The 19,529-nt window shown below is 35.8% G+C and overlaps 1 protein-coding gene across 3 annotated transcripts in view; it reads right to left on the reverse strand.

Moving 5' to 3' along the window:
• The window catches only part of LAMB4 (laminin subunit beta 4), a 135,431-nt gene that overhangs the window by 21,488 nt on the left and 94,414 nt on the right, over positions 1-19,529 (reverse strand). For all 3 annotated transcript variants that reach the window (XM_056799527.1, XM_056799525.1, XM_056799526.1), the window contains exons 27-30: positions 18,240-18,400; positions 14,776-14,978; positions 13,748-13,951; positions 780-921 (exon numbers count right to left, since the gene is read on the reverse strand). In XM_056799527.1, coding sequence (XP_056655505.1) covers positions 780-921; positions 13,748-13,951; positions 14,776-14,978; positions 18,240-18,400 — 710 coding nt within the window. The remainder of the gene's footprint in view (positions 1-779; positions 922-13,747; positions 13,952-14,775; positions 14,979-18,239; positions 18,401-19,529) is intronic.

Here is a 19,529-nt window from a genome sequence, read left to right on the forward strand (position 1 = left end):
CCAACAACAGAGAAAATAGATGCTACTTGTTGGCTACTAAATAAACAAATAATACAATTATGATCATATTGTCATCCAGTCACAAACTGGAACATGTGATCCCATGAAAAAGGCAGGGACAGAGTATTCAGAATTGTGGCTCTGATTTTTACCCTGTTAATATTCAATCACTTTAGGGGGCAGCTGGGTGGCTAGAGATGGGAGGTCCTGCTTAGACAAAGACCTGGTCTTGATCTCAAAGAGCTTATTTTTTTTGGAATATCATCCAAGTATTAAGTGCTTTGATAATGGTCAAAGTGTGATGTGTCTCCCTTCTGCTATCTCCCCATGCAGTCCTAAAGTAAATTGCTGAATCTCAAATGTTAGATCTTATAGACTGAGCCAAAGGACTCTTTTTCTTTAAAAAAAAATTAATTAAGTAAGCTTGAAACACTGAATTCATTTGTGTGGAATGTATGTTAGAATCAAAAATAAGAGCCCAGAATGAACACTTTGAGAATTGTCTCAATGGAAAGTGATGTGACCTTGAACAAGCAATTTTGGTTTCCTCATTTATAAAAGGAAGTGGTGGGATGAGATGAGTTGTCAGGTCTCTTGGGGGAGCAACAATTTATTATTTCACTATCACCAATGATGGGCTATTTCCTGTCCTAGTGCTACACATATAATTTCCAAATAATATAAATTTGCTTTTCTTAGGAAGCAAAAGCAGTTGGGTAATAAAATGAAACCAAGAAGAGAACCCAGCAGCAGGCCTACTATTTTCACAGATCATTTACCCAGCAAAAAGTCCTTCACTTTGAGGATGAGGCCTTTCGTCCTCTGTTCTGTTTCCATTTGGCCTTTCATATTCTCTAACTTCTCGGTCAGCTGCAAGGCTTTGGTCTTAGTAAGTCGAGTCAGTTTTGTTATGTTTCTTATCTGGAAAGAGATTTTAAAAGTACACAGTGGGGGGGGGGGGGAAGCACAATTGCTGAGTTCAGCAGTCTTGCTGAACAGAATAAAATCACTCATTAAGGACAAAGTAGAAAGCTGAGTAGTCACATTACAGTAGTCTCATTAGACCAGGCACTGTGTTGTTTTTCTTCTTTGTATCCAGAATACCTAATAATATTAGTTAATATTTATATAGTACTTTAAGGTTCACAAAGCATTTAACATATCTCATTTGATCTTAATAGCAACTCTAGGAGGTAGGTGCTATTATTATCCTCATTTTACATATGAAGAACATATGAATATAGATGCATAAAGTTAAGTGACTTACCCAGAGTCAAATAAATGGTAAGTTTCTGAGGTAGAATCAAATTTTCTGATACTAGGCTATTAACATTTGTACTCTTTTTTAAAAAAAAAACCTTACCTTCTATCTTAGAATCAATGCACAGTATTGATTCCAAGGCAGAAGAGTGATGAGGGTTAGCCAATTGGGATTAAGTGACTTGCCCAGGATTATATAGCCAAGAAGTTTGAGGCCAGATTGGAACCCAGGACCTCCCACCTCTGGTTCTGCATTGTACTCAATAAGTATTTGTTATTGAACTTTTAAAAATTATTATTTGAAAGTAATCACAATCAATTTTTACTATCACAAATTATTGTATTGTTTGAACATTATCTTTTAGACAAATAACAAATCTAGGACTATGTTTCTATGATCAAAACCAATGCTAAAAATGCCAATTTGGCATAAATCTATTTTCTAACAAATGAAAATAAATTCAATTTATTCCAACTTTTATTAAGCTTCTACTATGTGCAGGGTGGGGCAGCTAGGTTGCAAAGTTATGGTTTGTGGCCTGTTAGTCAGAAGTTTCCTCTCCCTGAGTTCAAATCTGGCCTCAGACATTTACTAGGTGTGTGACCTTGGACAAATTACTTTACCCCGTTTGCCTCAGTTCCTCATCTGTAAAGTGAGCTGAAGAAGGAAATGGAAAACCATTCCAGTATCTCTGCCAAGAAAATCCCAAATGGGGTCAGATAAGACTGAAAGGACTGAATGTGAGGAGCAGGAACCTATAAAATGGTGGACTCCTTTCAAAAAGATTCAAAATGGAGTTGAGTTGGGAAGAAGTCAGGCTATGGTACCTAAGTGTCTATTGTAAGCCCCATTTCCTCAAAACCACATCAGCTCAGGCTGATGATCCTGATCCCTCAATTCCTATAGCCAATCAGTCACCAAGTACTGACTCTCCATCTCTCCTCATTTTTGCATATTCTTTAACCTGCTTCAGGCTCTCATCATTTCTCAGTTGAAATATTATCATACCCTTTGAACTAATCCTTTCTCCAGTCTCCTCCCTCTCATTGAAGCTGTCGAAGTAATATTTCTAAAACAGATTAGAACATATCACTCACCTAGTCCTTCTTACTCTACTGAGAAGCTATCCCTATTAAATGCTACAGAATATTCAGATAGATGGGATTGAAACAGTCCTTGTTTTGATTGGTTAAACCCCAATCTTTGTCTTGACTGGTTAAACCCTATTTGAATAATTAGGATAAGTGGGTTTGTAAATTGTGCATTCTGATTAGCTAGCTTTTGAGATAAGACTGTAACTTTCAAGTAACCAGCCAATGGTGAACAAGGGGAGGGACCATGTTTGTATGGGACCAGGATAAAAGGAGCCTGTGAGACTCCACACTTTTCATTTCTTGCTTGTTGCAACACTTGTAACACTGACGTTTAAATTCCTTTTCTGGCAAGAATGAAATAAAAGAGCCTTTGATACTGATACTGAGTTCAAGATGATTTTTGAGTAGGCGATCATTCTTCTCCCCAAACAAAAATGGCAACATGTGCAGAGAACTGGAGATACAAAACCAAAAAAATGAAACAGCCCTAACCATCAAAGAGCTTGAAGCTCCTGTGGAGAGAGGATACAACGATAACTCTGAGTAAGTCCAAAGTAAAGTCAGTACAAAGTTGATACAAAGCAGTCCCAGAGAAGCTAAAACTGGTATAGGTGAACTAGGGAGCTCAGGAAGGTCTCATTTAGAAGATATACATTGAAAGAAGTTAGAGATTTTAAAAGAGGGAGTTGAGAGAACCTGTATCCTGCATGCACAGTGGAAAGCCAATATAAAGATATAGGGGCTATCGATGGAAGATGCTATGTTTTGGGAACTGTCAGTAGGTCAGTTTGCCCGGTAGGGACATCTTGGGTGAAGCGATAAGAAATAATGCTGGTAAGTTAGATTGGAGCTTGATGGATGAGGTCTTTAAATGCCAAATAGAGGATTTTATATTTTATTCTGAAGGCAATAGGGAGCCACTATAGATTCTTGACTAGGTGAATGATGTGTTCTACTAAAGGTTGTTTTTTGTTGTTGTTTTTTTTTAACCCTTACCTTACATCTTGGAATCAATACTGTGTATTGGTTCCAAGTCAGAAGAGTGGTAAGGCCTAGGCAATGGGGGTCAAATGACTTGCCCAGGGTCACAGAGCTGGGAAGTGTCTGAGGTCAGATTTGAACCCAGAACCTCCCATCTCTAGGCCTGACTCTCAATCCACTGAGCTACCCAACTGCCCCCAGTGATGTGTTCTAATTTGTTTTAGAAATGTTACTTTGACAGCTTCATGGAGAGGGAGGAGACTGGAAAAGGGATTAGTTCAAAGGCTATGATAATATTTCAACTGAGAAGTGATGAGAGCCTGAAGCAGGTTAAAGAATATACAAAAAATGAGGAGAGATGGAGGGTCAATACAACTTGGCAACTGATTGGCTCTAGAGATTGAAGGATTTTTGTTTGTTTGTTTGTTTTTACAAGACTTTATCCAAGACTTGGCCAGGTAGATGGTGCAGTGGATAAAGTCTGGGTCTGGAGTCAGGAATACCTGTTTTTGCTTGCGATGTTATCCTGGGCAAGTCATTTAACCCTGTTTGCCTTCGTTTCTACATCTGTAAAATAAACTAGAGAAGGAAATGGCAAACTACTCCAGTAACTTTGCCAAGAAAACCTGAAATGGAGTCATTGAAGAGTTGGATATAACTGAATCAACTCAACAACAATCTAAGAATTAGTAGAAAATAATTGGAACTATTTATCCTAAAGTTTTCACTATATAGTGAAGAATTTTTGTATGATTCAACTAATAGCTTAGAATATAGGAAAAAACTTTAGAATCCAAAAGTGCCTTAGAGAGCATTTTGTTGAACTTTCTCATTTTACAGATGTGGGAACTAGGCCTAGAAAGTTTAAAAAGACTAGTCTAAAGACAAAAAGCTGGTCAATCCCAGACCTGGACACCGGCATCCGGACTCTAATTTATGCCTTTCATGCTACCCTGACTCCTGTGCTTCTTTCAAACTCTACTAATCTCTCAAATTCTACTAATGCACATTCTTTCAAAGTCAAAAGGAAAACATTCACCCTTTTAGTAAATGAGTTTTATCTGTGAGTGGGCTGCAGAAAGAAATTCCAAATACTTGGTATACTTAAAATCGAAAATAGAGTAGTAAGAGGCTTGCAGTCTAGAAAAGAAGATTCTAATCATTAAATGTGTGACTAAAGATTACATTCTTGTACTTTTCTCTATGCTTCATGGAGAGCAAACTAGATAGGAATAGAACAATGCTACCTCAATTAGGATTTACAATGCAGAATTTATAGCGTAAATCAACAGCAACAGAAGTAGAGCTAATTGGAATTGGAACACTACCCTAACCTCTGATATGATTTGCAAAAAAGACCTCTGTTTTCCCCCAGTTATGTTGGTTTTTGAGATTGACAGTTTAATAATGAATTTGAAAGTAAGAGGGAGATTTTTGAGTGAGCAAAATTATGGCTTAGTTTTATCTTTTTGGGGGGAGATATTTTCCACAACTCCCTAGGTATTTTCTCATTTTAAGGGCTGGATAAATAATTTAGTTATTGATCATAAAAGGTAAGAGTGATAGAAATAAAGGTTACATAGAGGAAATTCCTAACTGGCAAAATCTCAGTGTAACTCAATGGTTACTATATGCTGAAAGAAACTGCCGCATGGCTTTAATGAACAGGCATTTCCCAGTAATCTGATGCCTATCATTATGGGTTCTAAGTCATTCTCTCAACATCATTTTAAGGTTGCCTGTTTTCCTTCCTAATGAAGAAGAAGATAGGATAATTCTATCAGCAAGATGGCTTTCTCCCTCTTTCTGCTTCAGTTCTCCAATTCTATTGCAGTGAAACTAAAGATGGTTAATATGATCCTAATGGGTTAACATTTAAAACTAATTATCTGACACAAAAGAAATAACAAAGGTTAGCTGTATGGGAGACAAGTCAAGGTTCATTAAGCCTAGATCAGAATAACTATTATTTCATTTTTTAAGAAAGGGATAGATTAAGCAACAAAACAAAACAAAACAAAACCCAAGCCAACAGTTTAAGATCATACTTAAAAGAAAGTAAGAAAAACACAAAGTTATTATGATTTTAAATACCAATTTTCAACATTTAGCTTGTAATGGAAGATTATGAATAACACTATTTCACAAAACAGAGAAAAGTAGTATGTACAAGGGAAAGAGTCCTCAAAAAAAACTTTCATTAATATAAAGAACTAAAGGGAGAACAACAAATAAATACAAAATAGAATAGATTTGTCAGTGATTTATTCTCAGAGTGGAACTACCAATATCAGATATTCTAGATGAGAAAATAAAAATGACATGTAAGAAGATGAAGTCAAGAAGAGAGCTGGAATCTGACCAAATAGGCAACAGAAGACATCGGGGCTGGAAGCATAACAATTTTTAAGGCTCTTAGGGATCAATTTTAAAGAAAATCAAAGAGAAGATACTAAAAGAATTTTTTTTAAAAAGCACATGTGGTATTCATATGAAGAGGCAACTGAGACACCATACATCTACTTTCTCATCTCTATAAGACCTTTCTGAAAAGCAGGCACCTTGAAAAGATGAGGGAACAGCAGATTTTTTTTTTGTAAGTGATTTTTCTTATAGAAGCTTTTCACAATCATATAAATGACTAGAAAGTGTAGCAAATCTAAGACCCCATTACTTTTTTATTATATAAAATATGAAAATCAAAACTCCTTCAACAAAGTATCTCCTGGGGTTTTGTTAAGATTGTAAAAAGAATGCCTAATAAATGAAACTACCAAGGTATCTTCATTCAGTGATCCTTTGATGAATATCAAATGAGGCATGAAATAAGGAAATTTATGCTTGCTAATCATTTTTTTTTGAGGATTTCCTGAATGGAGTTCAGTTGGAAAAGGAAATGGAAATCTCCAGATGCTCCTATATGAGAATGACTTTGTGCTGATGATATCAAGCCCAAGAATACTATAGGATTATGTCAGTTAGATTCTTGACTGCTGATATGAGATTGCCTTTACCACATAGGAAAACCCAAATGGATAAACAATTTTTATTGCCCATATTGTGACATATAGTTGTGTGGTCAGCCCATTGGCTTATATAGTACTTCTAGAACTTTTTGATCTCAAGACTCCTTTACACTCAAAAATTATTGAGGACCTCAAGGAGCTTTTACGTTTATATGGGTTATAGCTAATAATATTTGCCACATTGGAAATTAAAACCAGTAAAATTTTAAAATATTTATTCTCTTAATATAACTATAAACTTATTATGTTAGAAGACATAACATTTTAAATGTAAAAATTTTCTGAAACAAAGAAGTAATGAAAAGAGTGGGATTGTTTTATATACTTTTGCAAATCTTTTTAAGATCTAGCTTGATAGAAGACAGCTGGATTCTGATATCAGCTACTTCATTCAATTTGTTGAGCTATATTAGTTTGGTTGAAATATATTAAGAAAATCCAGTGTCATAAGAATATGTAGTTGAAAAAAGGAGAAGTATTTTAATAGGCAAACAACTCCTTACTATTAATGTGAAAAAAAAAATTGACCCTGTGGTTCCTCTGAGAAAGTCTTGGAGGACCACAGTTTGAGAACCACTGAGATAGATTATCAGTCCATATATGCAGCCATTGGAGGTGGCTCATGAATTGTGTGTAGGATTAAATGAGAAGGATATCATATTGGATTGTATTTCAGAAACTACATAGCATTTTCAATAATCTGATCCAAAAAACCCCTTTTAAGACCGACATTCTTTGGGTGAGGCTAGATGGTTTTAAATCAAGGAATGATCTCTGAACAGTTAAAATTATGGATGATTCTAAGGGCAATATAAAGACATGCTGTATAAGTAGACTATAGTACTACTAATGATGATTTAGACATGATAATTGGTGCAGAAGACAACATTCAGGGAATGTATGCTTAGGAAAGGATGAGGGCTAATTATGTAAGGAGAGGAAGAGATGAGAAATAGACAGCATGAGTGCTTCATTGGTAGTCATGAAATGGGAAAATGTTTTTTAAAGGAAAGATAGCTTCTTAATGGATTGTTTAGGGAAGGATATGGACAAAAACAGGACAGGATGAGAAGAGATGAATGGTAAATAATGGCCATGATGTAAGGAGATCACTAATTCATTGAGGAATCAAAGAAAATCAGGAAGTTAAAAATTATGTTTCTTTGTAAATAAAGCTAGAGAGAAAAAATAGAATGGCCTAAAATTAGATTCAGTTCCCTCATATGTGTTGTTTAGTAATGGTTACTAAAAATTACTCAAATTACCCATTTATGTTTTCGTGATGCAACAACTAATGTTAAACAGATGTATTGGCATTATAAATGGTTTAGATACATGTTATCAGTTATTGTATTCCTTTTTTTTCTGCTTTTTTTTTTGCCATGGTGTCTGTGAGGGCTCAGTGACTTTGGTACTTTAGTGAATTTATAATTTCAATGATGTGGTTCCTCCTTTCACTGATAATAGTTGGTAATTTTTTTTTTTGTGCTTCTTATTCTATAAAGAGCCTTGGCTTTGGATTCAAGAAGACAAATTTAGATCTGATCCCAGGACAAGTCTCTTAATCTCACCCAGCCTCCGTTTCTTTATTTGTAAAATACTAATGATACTTACCTCACAAGGATCTTGTAAAGATCAAATGATATAATAGATATAAAATGTTTCACAAGCCTTAAAGCACTATATGAATACCATGATGTGACTGCATATGTATAAGCTATATCAAATTGCTTGCCTTCTCAATGAAGGGGGTGGGGATAAGAAGAAAATTTGGAACTCAAAAAAAGTTACAATTTTTGTACATTTAATTGGGAAAACCCCAAAATTTGAAAAAATGTTATGATGTTAATGATTGAGGATGATGACCTTCCTATAAATCCTCTATCAGAGATACAAATGATACAATGGAAGACCATGTATTGATTTTGTATCCCTGAATAGAATGTCATATCCTGGAATTAAAGACTTTTTTTATTGTTGACTTTGTATTTATTGCCTGTTCCTAGCACAGTGTCTAACACAAAAACAACAAGAAGCATTTATAGAGTGCTTTAAGGTTTGTAAAGAACTTTACAAAGCACCTTCCTGATTCTAGGCCAGTGCTCTTTCTATTATATTATTTATCATTATATATATGCTCATTGAAAGATTGATATCTTGTAAGCTCGCCATTAGATTGTAAGCACCTACATTAGATAGTAAGCTCCTTCAGGGCAGGGACAATTTTTTTTAACCTCTTTTTGTATCCTCAGTGTTAGTACAATGCCTGGGAGATAGCAGGCACATAAAAATTTATTGATTGATAGGTACTAAGAATGTATCACTCAGCCTATCTTTTTGAGTCATTTATGTTCTTGATAAGATCTTTTAGGCCATTCCTTCTTTCTTAGGGAAATTCAATGTCTTTTGTTTTGGAAATGTCCTGGACAATAGGTTAGAGAAAAATCTTTAGCCTGTTATAATTATTTACTTCTCAAATATTTAATCAGACACTCTAATGTAAGGATTATTTAATGGGATATGTACACTTCTGGAAGATCAAAAGTAGTGTTTTGTTGTTGTTGTCTAGTCTAATCTCAATGTAAAACTTTTCTAGTCCCTTTCCCTTGCAGCAAGTCTGTCTCCGCAACTGGGATTAAAATTTTAAAATTAAAAATCAACATTCTTGCATACAATTAGTTGACCACAGGACTAATTCTCTTTTCATGTATACTTTTGTCATTCAAAAGAGGCATTAAGAACATGATTTGCCTGAGTGGCTGATGCTAGACTTAGAGCAGAAGTAGTTTCTCAACAGTCTATAACCATATAGATTCAAATTCAAGTTCCTCCTAATTTTTGTCCTTATTTCTTTTCATTGAACATTTGGAGCCCCTCTCACTCCCTTCTATAGAACAATAGGCTATAGGCTCCTCATAGAAAAGAGACTGATGTGACTATATTGTCAGGTTTCTTTCTGTAGCAACTATACTAGGTGGAATAATAATAGTGATGATGAAAAACACATAGCTCTTTAAGATTTACAATACACTTTTCATATATGGGTAATCTGAATTCCTCTGGTCCCGATTTCTCAGCATGCAGGATATCCTTAGGCAATTTGAATGAGAAATCTTCCCAATTTAAACTTCTTTCCTAAAAAAATCCAATACTCAAATCTTCTTTTGATTGACATGGTCATCATTCACTTATCTCTCTCCCATTGTCCTCTTTCTCTCACACTATCTTTTTTTTTTCTTAGATTTTTAAACTCCATCCAAGAACCATAAATCTAAAATGCAAGGGATGCTTCATAGCCCGAGTCAATTCAAATTAATTGCTTTCTTTAAGCTCCAAAGTTGGAAGACCAGCTCTGGAGAATCACAGAATATTAAGTACATTCAGTGAGTATAGAAGTGAGTTCTCTAGTCTACCCATCACCTTTAGAGATGATGAGGTCCAGAGAGGTCAACTAACTTGACCAAACTGACAGACTTCTTGATTGGTTGGTGTTAAAAGAACTAGGTTTTAGTCCTGGCTATAACATTTACTAGATGCATGAAATTGGGCAAGTTACTTGGCTTCTCTCTACTTCAGTTTCATCATCTGTAAAATGGGATACTTACACTACCTTCCTCAAAGGGTTTTGAGGAACACATTTTGTAATCTGTTAGGTGTTTTGAAATGTGAAAGGTTGTTATTATTTTTGCTTTTCCTGCTCTGCCATACTGCCTCAAACAAAAGGCTAAGACATTAAGTGCCAGGAGGCACATGAGGTAGTCACTTTTTATGGTATTTCAGCTTTTTCAGACAATCTGTGTAGCAGATTAAATGAGGTGATATCTGTATTCTAATTATATAATTATATATTATATCTGTGAATATAAATGCTTAGCACTGAACCTGGCACATAGAAGGAATTTAATAAATGCTTATTAAGTTCTCTTCCCATTGATACTTTGGGAGTCATTTGTAGCTCTGTGGAACAGAATATAGTGGTTGTTGGTAGCTTTCTTTAGTAGTGACTGTCAGTTATCAACCCAGCTGATGCCATCTCTGAAACTTTTCTTGCTTCCCTATCTTTATCTCTCGCTATCCATCCATCTATCTGTCTGTCTGTCTGTCTATCTGTCTGTCTGTCTGTCTGTCTATCTGTGTATGTTTGTCAGTCTACCTATTTGTCTGTATGTTTGCCAGTCTGTCTGTCTGTCTGTCTGTCTGTCTGTCTGTCTGTCTATCTATCTATCTATCTATCTATCTATCTATCTCTTTCTATCTGATCTCTGTACATATACACATACATACACATACCTTACACAGATAGTATATATCCTAAATATATAGTATGTCCTACACACATAAAGTGCATATCGTTGTTGTTGTTCAGATGTTCAGTTATGTCTAACTCTGTATGACAAAACTCTATGGAGTTTTCTTGGCAAAGATACTGAAGAGGTTTGCCATTTCCTTTTCCAGTATGTCCCTATTTCACAGATGAGGAACTGAGGCTGTCCTGAACAGGGACATGTTATCCCTTAACAGGGGTTAAGCGACTTGCACTGTCATACTACTAATAAATGTCTGAGGCTGGATTTGAACTCAGATCTTCCTGATTCTAAGCCTGGAGCTCTATCCATTGTATCACTTAGCTGCCCCATAATGTATATCCTACATACATAAAAATATTTCTTACATACATTGTACGCCCTAAGGATACTATATGACAGGTACATTATACATACATAACTTATATATGTATCCTATATCCTTTTATACTAACAGGGAAGGGAGGAGAGGCCAGGAGAGCAGGATGCCAGACCCAGCATTTTCTTAGTACTGGCTGCTGGACTCTCTGCCCTCTCTTACCTCCTTTGGCACAGTGTGATGTCTACCATGTTTTCATCACTTTAACATAATCCCCAACACTGCACACTTTTCTAAAATCACTGAACAAAGAGGGCAAAGAGCCAGAAATATCATGGGGGCATTATTTGGATACAGTCATCCCTGGAGCACAGATGAATGGAATGGTCCTTCAGGACAGCCCCATAATGAGGATGGATGATGAAGAAGCTTGCTAGTCAGCTGTTCCAAAAGCTCATGTCCCCAGGGCAGTCAGAGTGTCCCACATTTCTGGGTTCACTTGGATGTGTGAAGGAGAAAGGTCAGATAGGGTTATGCTTGATGGGGATTCTAAACATAGTGCAGTTTTCTACCAGGAGATCAAAGGACTTCCCAGGCCATCCTGCTGACAGTGGAACAGCCTTGGAATCTCTTCTATTTAGACTTGGGCATCTTAGCCACTTCTCATATGGTAGGCAGCTGGGTGGTGTAATGAATAGCAAGCTAGATTAGGAGACAGGAAAATGGGCTCAAAATCTGGCTTAGATACTTAAGTAGTTTACTAAGCAGCTACTAACTGCTCTCAGACTCAGTTTCTTCATCTGTAAAAAAGGGAATAATGATAATAATACTTCCAAAGTTGTTGGGGGGCTCATATGAGGTCACAAAAGTAAGGTGCTGACTTTTATTATTTAAATCAATGCTTTGAGTGGTCACTTTCTGTGACACCTCTCCAAAGACATGCTGATAACGTCTATGTAACTAAAATGTCAGCAATATTTATCTAGTTGTACATTATAGAGAGCATCCTTTCCTTTCTCCTCTTTCTCCTTCTCCCTCCTGTCCCTCTGTCTCACCTCTTTCTCTCCCCCTTCTTCTCCTCCCTCCCTCTCTTTTTCTAAAGATACAGACAGACATAGAAGTCTATATAGTTAGATGAAGAGAGATAGACATTTATTGCTCTGTATATTTTTTACACAGACATTGTATAAATGCTTCGCTACTTAAATTGGGTCCCTCTTATGGAAAAGATGGCAGGTCTGCACTTGTTGGTCCATTTCATAAAGTTTTGTCAATATTTTGTACTGAACAACTAAGAACCCAAATCAAGACCTTGTGTACACATTCCCCGGAGTTGTATCCTTTCCACTTGGCCCAGGGCCATAGCTCACATTTTTGCTTTAAAAGATAACATACTCTGACCAACTGTGAGGGTTGGATTAATATTTTTTAAAGGTTTGAAATGTATTTATTTGTTTGTTTTTATTTCTCAAATAAATGAGCCAAAATCGACACAGTCCCTGATTTGTCTCCCAGAATTGTGCTAAGCACTAGGGGATGAAGGAAAAATTATTAAAGTTTCTCCTCAAGGAGCTTATACTCTAAGAGGGAGAAGAGCAAATATACAAAGAGAATAAGAATATGATGTGAGATATAAATACTACAAGACTAACGTCCCAATCTGTTCTTAAGCATCTTATAGTTTAGTTCAGAGAGCAAATGTGTGCTTACAAAAGGAAAACTAACAATATTAGGTAAACCATACATGTGAAATGAATAGTACATAGATTCAGAGGAAAGAGAGATCACTTTGGTCTGGAGTGTCTGAGAAGGCATCAAAAAGATAAAGCTTTGAGTGGGATTTGAAAAATGTATAGAATTCAGATAAATGGATTGAAGAATAAAATAAATAAAATAAATTCAGGAACTACCTCAAAAACCCAGTACAAATGTCTCCTTCTTCCTGAAAACTCTATACCTTGGAACCCACTCAATATTTTATTTAAACCTTTCTTAGGTTCTCATCATGATATATTCTATTACTTATTTCTTAAATTGCAACAAATTCTTTGCATATTCCATGTACTAGAATGCAAACTCTAAACAAAAGAGAGAACAGGGGGACATTAGTTTATTTAATTCCCTCCAGACTAGCACCATGCCATACACAAGGCAATTACTTAATAAATGCTGACTCAATTGAACTGGTTTAAAAGTTAAATAATTTGATCATATTGAGAATGATAATTAATACTTTCATTCAAAATGCCTTTTCACATTTTTTAAATTTATATGTTTCCTGAGGTTTCCAATAAATACTCAAATTCCTGGGAGATTATTCTTTGCTCAGAGCAATGTAGAGGCATGCACTCTTCATGGGTAGCGTTCTTGTAAATTTCCATATGTTGCCTCACTATAGGAATTCATGCCATTGGTAGTGGCTGAAAGGAAAATATGTGTACTTTTGTAATCTAAAGTATGGGTAAGTCAAAGGCTTAATCTTTTACTTTAAGAATATTCACTTCAAAATCACTACTGCCTTTTCTCAATTTAGAGATGTTTACTTCAGGGCATTAGATAATCTATATGTGTAGTTAACCATTTTCCTTTGGAAGTGAAATTGCATGAAGGCAGTCAATTATTTTTTTAACCTTGACAAGTTCAGTTTTTGAATAATAGAAAAGTTACATGGCTTCATTTTCATTTGCCTATTTTTTCCCTGAATAACATCACATTGTCATTTTACTGATTAAGCAAGATGGAATGACATGCCATTCAATTACCCAATTCTCTGATTCTTGTAGCTGGTTGGTCAGATTATGAATCGTCGACTCAGTTTCCTCAGCTCTCCTGAGAGCATCCCCTGAAAGGTCTATAGAACCATTACAGCCTGGACCTCCACAAATCCTCTGCCCACCAGCATCCTTACACAGAGCTCCACCACAGGGTGCAAGGGCACATGACAAGTTACTTGGTATTCCACATACCTAAAAAGAGAATTTGGTTGTCAGGAAGTTCCTTATTTGAACTGCAAAAGTTCAGAAATCTGATGCTGAAACAAGACATATTAAAAATTCCATTTAATGAAATTGTGAATGAGCATAGTAAGTGTCAATGTTTGCCTGAAAGCAACTACATGGTCTGATGTCCCAATATTTATTGCACCTAGGCATCTTAAATTTTTTATGATCATATTTTTAACAACATTACATTAAGCAATGTATTTTATATGTCAAGTGACTTAACTAGGGAAAGACATAATTAAAATTTTCAAGGCTACCAAATTACTTGATTGAGTTTTTATAGTAATATATGACAGTATAAGTGATGAAAAAATATATTTCAAAAACAATAATAGACCAATAATTTGGATTTTGAAAATATTGTCTGAAGAAGGACTTCTTTTGGAAGAGAGATTGGGAGTCATACTAGCCTGGCTCAAAGGGCTGCTGTGACCACATTCAAGGACCTGATCTTGTTAGTGAGTGACTCAAGAGTTTCCATCTGTTCCATTTCTGACTTGGCCTGGTTTGTCCCTCCAGGGGCAGCCTATTGTCCCCACCCTCCTGATGTGTACAATGTCATCATATCGGTGTTGGACTTTGAGTGAACATCCAATGGGCTTGGCTTACTGTGGTTCAGCTTGAGTGAACTACCAGCCATAGAGCAAGAATTACAGGCTTGTACCACCACATTCAGCTAGAGAGGCTTTTAGGGACAAAAATGAAATTTAAGTCAGAGAAGAAAAACTAAATAGATATTTGAAATATAATTTTTAGAACAATTGTATTATGCAGTGTTTTCTGTTTACCTTTTCATTCAATTTTTGAATATCTGGAGCCTGAATCTGTTTTAAATTTTCCAGTGAAAATTCTCTGTTTGAGGTTAGTCCATCTATCATGGTGAGTAAATCCTTCCTGGTATTTTCAGAATGTTTTATGGTAATCACTGTCTTATTAATTTTTTGTTCCGCAGATAATGACATTTGATGGTGTTTTTTGATTTCTGAAGCATCTGTATCAATGAAAAGTAGAGTGAAAGGATATTTGAGAGAACAGCATGTTCATATCAGCCATCTTGATACCCCCTAGCAGCCAGTGCCTTCCCCTCAAATTATCTTGAATCTATTTCTCACAAGAACCTATACAAGTTGTTTCTCTCTTGTCATACATTCTCTTTGCAGGCAGGGACTCTCACTTTTGCTTTTGTAACCCCAGCACCTAGCATAGCTCCAGGCACACACAGGATTGATTACATGCTATGGGTTTTGAGCAGGAAGGGATCTTAGTCATTTGGTCTAACCCTTCACATTACACATGAGAATACTGAGTCCTCAACAGGTTAAATGACTTTAATCTTTAACCATCACAGAGTAGTAGTCATCTGAAGTGAGAATGAACTAAGGGCTGTGATTCCATGCTTAATCTCTTTCTTGATGTGACATCTTAATAAATGTTTGTTGGTTGATTAATTGAAAACATTGTTCCATGATTTGTTTACTTTCTTCTTCAAATAAAACATTGGTGCTTTCATTCTCTACAAGTTTACTTTTATGGATATAGAACTATGGTTCCTGTTCAATTGTTTTTCAATCATGTCTCACCCTTTATGAACCCATTTGGGGTTTTTCTGGTGAAGATACTGGAGTGGTTTGCTATTTCCTTCTCCAGTTCATTTTACAGATGAGCAACTGAGGCCTAAAGAATTAATGACTTATCCAGGGTCATATAGCTAGCAAGAATCTGAGGCCAGATTTGAACTAAAAAAGAGGAGTTTTCCTGACTCCAGGCTTGGCACTTCATCCACTGCACTGCCTTGTTGCCCTGTAGAATTCTAGACTGCCCACTTATTCAGAGAAAGTTTTGATAGTAGTGTGATAGACCTTATAGGAAAATATATGGAAGGAAAAAAAAAGCACTCTGGCCATTTCTTCTGGCTCCCTGAACATATTTGGGGCTCTCTTATATTACATTTACACTGCATATTGATGGGCTGGTTGGATACCCACTTGAGAGACTTATTTCTTCTTTTATCTTTGTCCTCATCTTTTTGGTCTCTGCTAGTACTAAATAATTTTATTTTTCCATACTCTTTCCTGTTATGCAAAAATGTCTGCAAAAAGCTTCTTTTCCTCCTCCCCCATTGAAAACTATAAAACTATAAAATCAATAGATCTGAATGGAGAGAAGGATATCTGCCTTTTGTACTGCTGTCCACCAAGTCTCCTTCCTTGTACTTGTTAATGCAAGAATTCCTGGTCTGCAGATGTAACTCTGACCAAGATATCTTTCTTTTCTATATTCTGTTATTTTGACTATGATAGCAGTAAATATTACAATAAAATCAATTCGGGTCCCAAGAGCACCAAGAAATTTTGGGGTCTCTTATGGGTTTTGGTGTTGATTAGTGGATAATTATATAGAATGAATCAGGTCAATGTAGTATAATGAATGGATAAGGAAATGGCCCCAGGAAAACCTAGGTTCAAATTCTACCTCTGATCATAATTAACCTCTCATTGACTTTGTGTAATCTTTTAAAGCTCTAAATTGTTGAGAAGGTAATCATTTACCTTCGTATGGGGAGAATTCCTAACATGGAGTTCTCTATGTTGATGAAATAATATGTTTGTTGTGATTTTTAGGTGTCTGTATATGCATACATATGTATACAAATTCTGTTCATTTATTTCAGTTATACCCAATTCTTTCTGACTCTATTTGGGATTTTCTTGGCCAGGATATTGGAGTGGTTTTTCATTTCTTTCTCCAATTCATTTTATAGATGAAGAAACTGAGGAAATAGGGTTAAGTGACTTGTTCAGGGTCACACAGCTAAGAAGTGGTTGAGGCTGGATTTGAACTCAGATCTTCCTGATTCCAGACCCAGTGTTCTATCCATTTTGCCAATCAGCTGCCTATATATTACATATTTCATATATTTCAAATTATGTGTATATTTCATATGATATATTTATATATTTCATATGTAATATTTCAAACATACATTATATATCCTATATAAGTCAAATTATATCATATTTAATATTGCAATGTAAAGACTTGGTAGTATGACCAAATGAAAAACTGAATAAACTTGGACAGAAAACAAAAAGTTTGGGTTTCCTGGCTTTGTTGTTTATTTTCTGGGTGATCTTGGGGTAGACACTTAACCTCTCTGATTCCTAATCCTTGAAAAGATAATATTGTATTAACTGACACAGGATTTTTGTAAGACCCAAATGAAGTTATGTATATGAAAAGAGAAAAGCACTTTGTAACCATAAAGTACTGCCTAACTAGTATGAAAAGGGAGTCAACTTTTAATTTGATTTGTAGAGGGAACTCCTGGGTGAGGAAATCTCTCTACCAAGGAAGGTCAGTACTTTCTCTGCAATTTGTAATCTTAGAGTTGAACCAAGAGTTCAAACAAGTTGCTCAAAGTTATACAGTTAATATAATAAGTCAAAGGAAACTCTTGAAACCAGTCTTCGCAGTTCTGAGGCAAGTTCTCTGTTACTTTGTGCTGTTTTAATACACTATTATGGATACTACTAATAATAGTTACCTAAATTCTTATAGAGACCATATATAGCTAGGATATCTTACAGAGATAAATTATTTTTTGGGTTTTAGGAAACTGGGAATCCAAGAATTTTATCCTCTTCTCCCTCCTTCAAACTTTATTAATTCAGGCTATGGGCCAGACTATCCAGACCTAGGCTTAATCATTACAAATGACTGAATCTTCCCAATATCTTGTGATAATTGTGTGTGTATGTGTGTGTGTGTGTGTGAGTAATAAAATAGGGCTGTTGTCACATCCTCAGACTCTTGCATTTGAGGTTGATATGAATTTAGCTATTCCTATTAAAGAAGGCACGAGAAGGTGGTGTTCAGGAATGAGAATGTGGCCAAGAGCTGTTTCTGGTATTTTCTCAAGGCTGCAGGAGGTCTGCAATTCTGGAGCTCTTCATTTCTCAGATCCCTCATGAGTTCATAATTAGATACCATTCTACTTAGCCTCTACTTAACTCTGCTGTGTTAGCTGAGGTTCTTCTTGGAGAGCAAGGAAGGTCTAGGATCCCAGAAATGTATAAAAAGTGGAAATGTTCATGTGCAAAGAATACCTTTAAGGGGTGTGGTTTTGCTTTCTGAAAGGCTTAGGCACTATGGCAAAGAGCACAGTAGAAAGGATTGATGGAATGCAGTGGGGATTTCATCAGCTGCTATGGGAGAGGTTCACCAGATGATTGAAATGCATTTGATTTCTTACCCCTGGTGCTGGAATTGCTGACATGGGAGGCCAACTGCACCTTTTTCTGCAGATCTTCAAGGAGATCATCCACTTCTTTCCCAATGCCCAACACCGTTCCATTCAGGTCTCGGAAGTCGTACTCTCTATTCAGTTGTTGGGCTATCAGCTCAACCTGTGTTCTAAAGAAGAAGAGTGCCTTTGTTTGATTTTAACAATAGCCCTTTATGACTGCTCTTCCCAGTTGTCAAAGTACTTTAGGCATTCTCTCATCAGACTTGCAATATTTTTGACACCTTAGGGAGAGGCAGACCAACAAAACAATTTATAGGATCAAAGACTTAAAGTTGAAATGGGACTAAGATATTTTCTAGTCTCATACTTTCAGTGTATTGATGAGGAACCTGAGTCTAATGTCTCTTTACTGGAAACATTTGATTATGAGTAGTGGAGTCAATATGGCCCAGATTTTATAGTTATTAAACAGTCAGAACTCAAATATAGCTAGTTCCTAAATTTTTCAATCCAGCATTCATTTACTAGGTCCTATTGTTTCTTCTGTCATCATCTATATCTATGTGTTTGTCTATCCATCTAACCTATCCAATATGTCTTTTTAGTCTGTATATTTATGAATCTATCTTCAAGGTATTAGGTGTTGAAAAAAGGTGTATCAGTGCAAGAGTTTAAGACTTCATAAGACTTCTAGGACTTGCTGTATATGCATGTATCTTCTCAACTAACATGAAATTTATACAGATGGGTTCAAAGGATCTTAGATCCAGTGTTGGAAGGAACCTTGGAGCCCATCATTTTATGACAAGGAACTTGATAGCTCAGGCTGATGAAGTGACTTGTCTAATGCCTCTTTATTGGAAACATGTGATTTATAGTCTGAGGACTTGAGTGATATGAGGCAGTTTCATCTGGGGCAAATCACTTTGACCTAGATGAGACTCAGTTTTCTCATTTTTAAAATGAGGATAATTTTAAAATACACAAACTATTTATAAACTGTATGGTCTCACATAAATATTTGGATTTATTATTTTTATTAGGCTTATTGTGTTACCTTACCATTTGTCATTTAGGGACTGACTGATATTTCAGTAAATGGATCATCCAGACTCTGTTGTCCATTCATTCTCAGCTACCCACTCTTGAATGAATATAAAGCATGTATTAAAGACATACCAGGGCTAGAGCATATCTGAACTACCACCAAATAATTAGCAGAAGAAGGGAAGGAGAAACTCCTATCAGTCCACTTGGTTTTCAGGTAATAGCTCTGGAGAAAGATTAACTATATAC

This window comes from Monodelphis domestica, chromosome 5 (assembly GCF_027887165.1).
Source record: "Monodelphis domestica isolate mMonDom1 chromosome 5, mMonDom1.pri, whole genome shotgun sequence".
NCBI classification, from domain to species: Eukaryota; Metazoa; Chordata; class Mammalia; order Didelphimorphia; family Didelphidae; genus Monodelphis; species Monodelphis domestica.